Here is a 10,437-nt window from a genome sequence, read left to right as displayed (position 1 = left end):
GTCACTGGGATTACACATAGTTTACTTAACAAGTTTCCTCATTTTTAACCCCCCCAGTGACACAAAGGTACGTCTGCGGACTTTACACTCGTGGTGGGCAGAGCACAGATAGCCCATTGTATGGCTTTGTGCTTAAACTACAAACAAACAAATAACCGTTTTTATTACTGGGATGATATTAACATAACTTTTTTCCATACGTAGAGATTTTTCTTTAAAGATTCTGGTACTGGCTATATTTGTATGACAGTGGAAATATAAGGTAGACATTTTCAAATGAAGAATCCTCAAAACTTAAATGAAACAACATAAAATTATTCGCTCGAATTACTTCCGAAAATCTACGTAAAAAAAAGCAAGATGCATAAAAAATGATGATCTACGATTAAAAAATTTGATTGCGTATAACATTTTTATATTTCATTTGTAAGGTGTAAGTCAGGAAAAATTATTGAATATTTATTTGAGACGAAAAAATTAAAATATGTTGCTAAACAGAATACATCACTATTATTATTGTTATATTACAGCTGATTAACAGTTTCGCGAATGATTTTTACAGCTAATTACCAGTTTCGCGAATGATTATTACAACTGAGTAACAGTTTTGCGATGATTTTTACAGTTAATTAACAGTTTCGCGAATGATTTTTACACCTGATTAACAGTTTCGCGAATGATTTTTACAGCTAATTAACAGTTTCGCGAATGGTTATTACACCCGATTAAAAGTTTCGCGAATGATTTTTACAAAACCCCTTCTGGCACTACTGAACTAAAATTGAGGTAATGTTCCTCAAAGTGTCAAATTTTCAAATAATCCTATTTTTTTTTCTCAAAATATTACACACCGGTTCCTTAGTCACAGACGTAAACACAGAACTGAAAAAAGTATGTTTGTAATTATGCACAAAGCTACACAATGGGCTATCTGTGCTCTGCCCACCACGGGTATCGAAACCCGGATTCTAGCGTTGTAAGTCCGCAGTAATACCGCTGTGCCACTGAGGGGCAAATAAGAAAGTTCATAGTATTTGTTTGTTTGAAGTTAAGCACAGAGCTACACATTGGGCTATCTGTGCTCTGCCCACCACGGGTATCAAAACCCGGATTCTAGCGTTGAAAGTCCGCAGACATACCGCTGTGCTACTGGGGGGCGTAAAAAAAAGAAAAGAAGGTAAAGCACAATATAGTTTACTGATCCACCTCCTTGGTGTTCATTATAGTAAAGGTTTCAAAGGTTTATAAGTTATCTCACGAGGACTATCGGATAAAAAGAACCTCAACTCATTCAACCGAAATGACAACCGTTTGAGGCTTAAGGTGTAATTAAAATGTTTTTATTTATTTGTTTATTCCTATAAGGTTTGTTATGGATTTCGCGCAAAGCTACACGAGGGCTAACTGCGCTCGGTGTCCCTAATTTAGCAGTGTAAGACTAGAGGGAAGGCAGCTAGTCATCACCATCCACCACCAACTCATTATAACGCCCCCACGGCTGAAAGGCGAGCATATTTGGTGTAACGGGGATTCGAACCTACGACCCGCCCTAACCACCTGTACATGCCAAGCTCTCCAAAAAATGAAAATGAGACATTTAAATAATACGGAACAAGAATCTAAGTATACTGGATACGCTGCAAGAGTACATTTGACAAAATTAACAATGCAGATAATAACGTGGCTAGAAGATACGAAGCCAGAAACCACACGACGTTCGTGAATTAATATGTCGTGGCGAATCGTTGTGGGTTGAAATTAGATGAAAATCAAGCTAGTATTATTACTACTTAACAAAAACGAATAGAACTGGATCTCTTCTCTTTGAAAACTGAAAGGAGTACTTTCCAGCAGGGTGATTTTATAAATAAGGAGGAAAATTACTAATCCCTGCCAAAATGTTTTATATGTGACCAAGTTGAGCCTAGAGCTAATCTCCGTAGGCAGAGTAAGAAAATTCCGGATAGAAGGGAGAATGTAAGGTGTTTAATTGAAGCCAAAGAGAAAATTTCAAATAAATGTTTAAAGAAGTAATGATAAAAGAGCAAGCTGTAAATGCATTAAGGGATATTGGTTTTTGGATAACTCTGGAGAGAAGAAACTTAATAACTTATAGGTGATACACCAGTGGCACACGTACCCAACATTTGAGATTAAAGAAAACTCTAAATCGGAGGTAGAAGTTAGAGAAGAAATAAATCACCAAGTAAATAATATAAATACTGACGTATTTTTAGCTGCTGTTAAAATAGGGCATGTAGATCAAAAACAAATAATTAAATGACAGTTAGAAGATGAGAGCTTGGATACTTATCGCAGAAAAGCCGTGATAGAGTAATCAAAAGTAACTAAACTCAAGTGAAGTTATTATTATTATTATTAATGGCGGGAAAGTGCGTTGAGGGGTAAATATAATGAGAATAATGCAATAGATGGCAGAAATCGAACAGTACTCAGAAAGGAGTGTAGAGCAGACAGTATTAGAGTTAGGGAATGAAGTAATGCTGGTTGGACATTTAGGCTTAGCTGAAACGAGATCGGTGAAAACTACTACTGGCTGTTTATGTTTGGAGTCAGAGAATCCTGTAAAGAGCTGCTGAGCATGTCAACTAGCTAGTAACAGGGACAAGAAATAAAACAATTATTAGAGAACTCTTTAGTTCTGTTAGTGCCAATATTATCAGACCACTTCCGGAAACAGAGCAAAAGAATAAGTATCTTTTGACGGTGGTTAATTCTGCCACTAGATATGTAGAAGCAGTAGCCAAAGATTCTATGGAAGCAGAAAAAAGCAGATCGGGTATTCTGAAGACTTCTTTTCAAATTTAGTTACCAATTTCCAATCGAAAATATTGCAAGAATTATGGAACATGACAGGAGTAAAAATGAAACACAGCCAATCAACATTGTTGAATTTGTTCAGAAAAAAAAGGGGAGGTGTGTTATAAAGTTAGGTGTAAGGGTGGTTGGGGTTGAGAGAGTGTGAGAACGCGGCCGGCTTTTGGTCAGTCTTTAAGAAATTAGGAGATTACAGCACAGTAAGTCATTAGAAAACGATTGGAATGAGTGGCCACTTTTCTATGTTCAGCTATATGGAGACTAAACGAAGCCCTACAGTTGTGAAACGATATAGTCCGGTATACAGGAAATAGGAGTAAGGCTTAAAAGGGTTTGAAAAATGAATATAAAAGCCAAGAGCTCAACTAAGAAGAAAAGAATGGAATATGTGAGAGAGAGAACAAAGATATCGAGAGAGGCGAAGGAAGAAAGTAATATGCTGCCAGTAAGAAACACAACCTATTTCTAAATCAGTGTGTTATTCTACATAGTAATAAAGAACAATTCGTTATGTTTACATTGGTATGAGTCAATTCTTAACAGTAATAAGTACATAAGTTGATGGACATACATAAGAAGTAAAAGAGAAGTGTAAGTGTAACACGATGGTAACGAAGTGTTGTAAAAACAATCGTAACACACTACACTTCCGATTCGGTTGTATCCTCCATTAATAACATGTTCATTAATATTTATGTTTTCACACCTAGTATCGCCTCGTTTACTTGACTGGAGACAAAGTACTACACCTTTTTCTTCTGTTTATTAAGTCCATTATCGTACCGTTATTTGCAGCAAATCAGGTGACCATGTTTTCCTTTATTGCGATTCAACAAATAAGACAGTATTTTTGTACTGCTTCAACATTTAAAAGCAAACATTTGATCGGTGTTTAAGACAAATATATTTAATCTTAACACTTTGACATTTCAATACACTATTCATTACTCACAAGAATGCCTGAAATCAATGGAGGGGCTGATGTTGTCCAGGAGGTCATACTTTGTTCATGCTAAGATTAAAGATTAATTTAAGATTAAATATATTTGTCTTAAACACGGAACAAATGTTTGCTTTTAAATGTTGAAGCAGTACAAAAATATGGTCTTTTTATCTCTAATTACTTCTATAAATACACTAAGGTTGGGAGGGCCGCTATCTGAAAACAAATCCCATTAAAACTAAAACACCTGTCTGTGGTACCTGAGTATGTGTGACTGGGGATATGAACATAGTTTGAAAAATGGTACCTCCAGTATCTCATGGGGCTAGCAACACAAACTCAGATGCTAGATTAGGCTTCAGCGACGCTGGAAGCTTATTCCAACCCCTCCCCCCCATCATGCCTAGATAACCTTCCAGGCACGTGCTAATCCTCCTTGGTACTCCAAATAAATGAGGGTAGATGGTTTACTCCATATAAATAAGGACACTTTTCAAGATAATCTAATTCCACTTGCCAAGTTAGGTTCTTCCAGTTCCATAACTGTTGGAATAGTTCACGGACAAACAAGTTCATAAAGTATAGAAGTCATTGGTTTGTTTAAGTCATTTGTTACATGGGGAACTTATAATCGAAAATAAAAATTATAGGCTTTATATCTCTTGGGGGAGCCTACAACCCTAAGAAAGTATTGGAGATAGAGATATTGCCTACGAAGTGTACTACTACCCACGGGCTGGAGAGTGAATACCATCCAATAGAGCAGAAGATCAACTACAACTAAGGAAATTAATTTCACCTAGAAGTTAACACTAAAGCTAAAGAAGATAGAAAAATGTCCCAATCCTTGACAAAGGCTCCATTCCAAGTATGGACTCAACTAAAGTCAGCCGTCAATTCTCTTTCCTATCTCTCATACCTTGTTCTCAGGCTTCCTTCCGGTTTTGTTCACAGCACCCCCAACCATTGATCCTTGCTTGTACCCCTCTCATGCACTTAAATCCCTATGACACTCATTTCTAAATAAACCTTTAGAGTGGATGAAGAAGGGCCTCAATCCCTGAATATCCTCGGGGTAAATTCTTCATTCCAAAATCCCAGATTGCAATTCCGATACATAGCCTATAAGCCTCAATATTTACCAACAACATATATTAATCTTTTTTTGAATGCTTCACTTGAGACATTTATCACATTATAATTTATTGTGCAATACGGAAAATGTACTGTTTGAGTAACGCTCCTTTTTACGTATTTTTGTACTGCTTCAAAATTTAGATGTACACATTTGTTCCACGTGTAAGACAAATATTTTTGGTCTTAACACCATAACATTTCAATATATATGCATTATTCACAAGAATACCTGAAATTCATGGAGGAGCTGATGCTGTCCAGAAGATCTTTTAAAACCCCATCGATGGTAAAGTTTTCCCCTTTGCCAAACACTCGGACCCAAGGCCTCCACTAAAGAAAGAAATGTTCGTTTGGTAACTGTGAAAGTGCCTTAAATGTTCAAGTTAAATTAACTCTAGGGGACTAGATGAAGTCAATCGAAACATTCCTTGAAAAATAAAATCACGTAAAATGATTAAATCTCTATATAAAAATAAAACAAAAACAGACAAACACTAGTTACCAATCGCTTGGTTAACAAGAAGAAACAGAAAATAATCCATGTAAGATTTATCTAAGGCTTCAAAGCAAGACTTTTTGAAGTGATTATCATATACCTGACTACTCAAGTTCTGACAACGTCATATCACAAGAACTAAAAGCATTAATCACGTAATAATGATAATCTGTCAATACACATCTTGGCTATTTTCTGTCAAAGTAACGGCTTCTATCATCATCCCAAGTGTGCTAAACAGTATCTGTGTTACATATTTCTTCAACTTCTAGTTACTTTAGCACTATGAATAGCATTTTAGAAACTTCTAATATAATTAGATATTAATGATAACCACTCAGTTGTAGCACTTTTTAAAGGACAGCTCCGTTTCATTCACGATCCCGTTTATTAGTCTATCTTAATATTTCATGCTCCCAGCAGAAGCCAAACAAAAAGGAATTAAAAAACTGTCTTTTATTACCGTTAGTCCAATTTCCTCCATAATGAAAACAACTTTATACTAATGACTCATAAAAATCATGCACTTGTTAATAACCTCTTTTGTGTACCGTTATCTAATAATCAGCAGCACGTCAAAGTGGGAGGGCTACGTCGGTTTTCTAACTTATGTAGTTCGTACTTAACAAACAATTAGGAACGAAAAGCATACACAACACACGATGAAATCCTACTGCACTTACTCTTGTTATGAGTACTTATCATTAGAAAGAAGCGGATAAAAGTATTTAATTATATTTTTAATTACGTCGATTCCATAAAGAAAATAGCCTTGCAATAAACCAGTAGGCCTAGTGTCTGTATATGTTGACAAAGCCTTCTCATGTATACATAACGACGATCTGGAAGTTGATTGGTTCACATTAAATCTTTTCTCTGCGGATAACACTTGACTTGCAACTCTAAAGTTCATTGGCCTTTTGTAAGTCTGTGTGTCATGATTATGTACGTTCACTTCAAAATCTTTCTCGTGTGGATAACACTTGATTTGCAACACCAAAGCTAGTTGGTCTGTTGTAAGTTTGTGTGTCACGATCATGTATGCTCACGTAAACTACTATATTAATCTGAAAACAAAAAACTTAACCTTTAAATTAAATAATAATATTTAAGTTATTAATTATGTTGAAAGATAAGTCTTCTGATTTAAACTAATAACGTCATTAATTGACAACTTAGAAATCTTACCTCTATAGCTGTTACTCTTACTGGATCCCATCCTATTACACAGGAGTCTGAAGACATCTTACGTCGGATTGTAGGATAACCTGAAATAAATTAGACTCAGAATCTATACCAGCTTAGTGAGATTATGAACTAATACGTAGAGATTTGTCCTTTAAAAGTGACAATTTTCTTGAACTATATGAAGTAGAAGTAGTAAATATTGTTTACATTATCACAACGTGTCGTGACAAATATAAAAAAACAACAACAAAGTTGTGCGATTGGATTATATCAAATCGGGGTCTTAAGCGGATATAAAAGTGAGAAAAACATAATACGTGCAGCATTATAATGTAAACTGATCATAATGTATCTTGGTGGTGTGGTACGTATTTGGTAGTTTGCAGGAAAAAATAATGAAATATTTATGAGTTTTATGAGTTACTACTGATGTTTTCTATGAAATATTCATTAAAGGAAAATAATCCAGTCGTGTGGCACAACATCTTGATACATCTGTCAAAGTTGTTGCCTGTTACTTAATGTTTTTTTGGATTCTTGGACCAGTTTTGGAATATAATGTGTTTTTTAATGGTCATGTTGATCGGTTGTATTGAGTGCTTTACGTGACAGTCATATTGCGTGTATTTTTTAATGGTCATGTTGATCGGTTGTATTGAGTGCTTTACGTGACAGTCATATTGTGTTTTTTAATGGTCATGTTGATCGGTTGTATTGAGTGCTTTACGTGACAGTCATATTGTGTTTTTTTAATGGTCATGTTGATCGGTTGTATTGAGTGCTTTACGTGACAGTCATTTTGTGTGTTTTTAATGGTCATGTTGATCGGTTGTATTGAGTGCTTTACGTGACAGTCATATTCTACACTACAGTCTGACACGAAACTACTTTTGAATTTCTTTAATGGCAGTTCGACCTCTCTGTGTGTATTCCTTATTTGTAGTCACGGTCTGACACGAAACTACTTTTGAATTTCTTTAATGGCAGTTCGACCTCTCTATGTGTATTCCTTATTTGTAGTCACGGTCTGACACGAAATAACTTTTGAATTTCTTTAATGGCAGTTCGACCTCTCTATGTGTATTCCTTATTTGTAGTCACGGTCTGACACGAAACTACTTTTGAATTTCTTTAATGGCAGTTCGACCTCTCTATATGTATTCCTTATTTGTAGTCACGGTCTGACACGAAATAACTTCTGAATTTCTTTAATGGCAGTTCGACCTCTCTATGTGTATTCCTTATTTGTAGTCACGGTCTGACACGAAATAACTTCTGAATTTCTTTAATGGCAGTTCGACCTCTCTATGTGTATTCCTTATTTGTAGTCACGGTCTGACACGAAACTACTTTTGAATTTCTTTAATGGCAGTTCGACCTCTCTATATGTATTCCTTATTTGAAGTCTGTTTCCAAAGGTCTTTTGTGTAATCCAACAGCAAACCAGGCTTTTGGAGATACTTCAAGGATAATGACATTGAAAAGTTGTCATATAATTTTTGTATGTGATTTGAGTCGTCGTTGTGACGCCTACTTCTCTTATTGGGTAGAAAAACGGGACCAAATATGTCTTCCAATGAAGTAAGATTATTCTTTATGTACATGAATAATTTGACCATTCACGTTTCTCTAATAGATACCTATGGCTAAATTTCATTCCGTTCACGGTCACAAACTTTGTGAAAAGAAACCGTTTTTTAGATAGAAGAAACCACCTTTACTACTGCTGCTCGCCAAGAAAATAATAAACTATCGTCCAAATTTTGTTGCAGTGACGTAGATAATTTACTACAGTAAAATGAAAACCTTATAAAAGCGTTTTGTTGTGGAGTCTTTCAATAGAACACCCATTTTGCCAATGAAAGCTAATATGTATTAACAGCAAGTCTAGAGTGTCATTAGTCAGAAATATGGAATCTACTTTACAGACGAAACAATTTAGGTCTAAAAATATTAAGTGTACATTACTGCTGAATTTATCAAGTTACAATCTGAGGCAGAAATATTAAATAAATTGTACTGCCTATTCTACCAAGTAAACAGTCTAAAATATTCGACCAACATAGAAATGGCAGAAACAATGTGTTTAACATCATAAATAATATTCAAAGTTAAACTGGTACACAATTAAAAACATTTTATTTACTCCTGAGAATGACGTTGTAACGTTCGAAACATGTAAAGTCGTCAACCTTTGAAGGCCATAGATAGGCTTAAATAAAATGTTTTTAATTGTGTACCAGTTTTAACGTTGAATATTATTTATGATTTTTACTTTATACACAAGTGCCAAAATACTATAATAATGTGTTTAACATTTTATTACAATAATCTTTACTGTAAGTGTTTATAATTACTTAAACAGAATATTTCCGTTAACGCTGATACACTTAACCCACTCTGGGATGAAAAAAAATACTGGCTTAATGGTCTTTCAAGTTCATATGAATGATTAAGTAAAATTAATTCAAGTAAAAGGAATAAATAATATTAATATAAACAATTTACTGTTAAAATAAAATGCACGATTTTATATTTATAATAATAATCTTATTTATTATGTGCAGTAACTTAAATAAAATTGATAAAAATTACAGGCTCCCATCTGAAGTTAATTCACACCGTAACAGTGATTTTTTTAAGTAATTGATGATGTAAATATTTTCTCGATTACTACTAGATCTGTCGTACGTCCAATGAGGTTTGGTATTAAGCAAAAATGCTTCGTCAACACAGTATATAGCAAATATAGTGTGCTTGATATATTTATATAAATTCTTCTTTACCTAGAAGCTCTCGTAATTACAATCAAGATCATATTTCTAATTTGAAAGACTGATTATCGTTTGTAACAAAAAAAAATTATACCCAAGAATAATGAAATCTGAAGAATATTCCTAGTTCTAAATACTAAATATTCCTTATAAAAATATGACAATATTGTAAATTTTGAAACCAAAAAAAATACTTCATTATAGTTAATATCTTAATCTCCTAGAATTAAAATACAAAACATATGTCAAAAATGAGAAAATATTGTTAACCTTTATTATTAATGAGATTTTACCAAGATACTATTTTCATGGTAAGATGTAAGTCTAATATAACCTATCTCAGAATATCTTGATTTGATATCATTTCACACACTTCTGCTGCGATTTAACATGTTAAATCTGAGTAGTAAAAGTATTCTTTAGCTTTAAAATTCCTATATTTTCTAGAAAGACACGTTGAGTTACTAAACGTTAAAACATTTAGGAAAATTGGCCATGTAGGTGATATGTAATTATGAAATTAAAAATTATACTAAACCTGTGAAATTGTCAAATACACTTAACATGTAAGAACTGCCCTAAACTTGTGTGATTAACCACCAATGGAATTATCAAATATACTTAACCCGTGAGAACTGCCCTAAACTTGTGTGATAACCACCAATGATATTATCAAATATACTTAACCCGTGAGAACTGCCCTAAACTTGTGTGATAACCACCAATGGAATTATCAAATATACTTAACCCGTGAGAACTGTCCTAAGATTGCAGTATATATATAACGAAGATAATTTGAATAGTCAGTCAGATGGAGAACGTAAGATACAAGTATATATATAACATGTGTAAAAATACATTGTACAGAATGTTATTTTTATGTCTACTCGATACAATCATTCAAGGTGATTCCAAAGTTCACTGTTAGGAAAGTAGTTCAGATATAAAATTAATTATTAATGGTATGAAATGAGGTGTTGTGGACCTACTAATGGTTTGGAATGAGGTGTTGTGGACCTACTAATGGTTTGGAATGAGGTGTTGTGGACCTACTAATGGTA

General features: G+C 34.0%; 1 protein-coding gene across 1 annotated transcript in view; it reads right to left on the bottom strand.

Annotated features, from left to right (window-relative positions):
• LOC111089615 overlaps positions 1-6,682 on the bottom strand; it is a gene marked incomplete at both ends in the record, with an annotated part of 11,429 nt that extends 4,747 nt beyond the window's left edge. The window contains 2 exons of the mRNA XM_022402453.1: positions 5,148-5,248; positions 6,603-6,682. Of these exons, the coding sequence (XP_022258161.1) occupies positions 5,148-5,248; positions 6,603-6,682 (181 nt within the window). The remainder of the gene's footprint in view (positions 1-5,147; positions 5,249-6,602) is intronic.
• Between the last annotated feature and the right edge of the window lie 3,755 nt (positions 6,683-10,437).

The sequence above is a fragment of the Limulus polyphemus genome, unplaced genomic scaffold (genome assembly GCF_000517525.1).
Source record: "Limulus polyphemus unplaced genomic scaffold, Limulus_polyphemus-2.1.2 Scaffold6789, whole genome shotgun sequence".
In the NCBI taxonomy this organism is placed as follows: Eukaryota; Metazoa; Arthropoda; class Merostomata; order Xiphosura; family Limulidae; genus Limulus; species Limulus polyphemus.
Note: the sequence above shows the minus strand (reverse complement) of the source record. Positions and strands in the feature narration are given on the sequence as shown.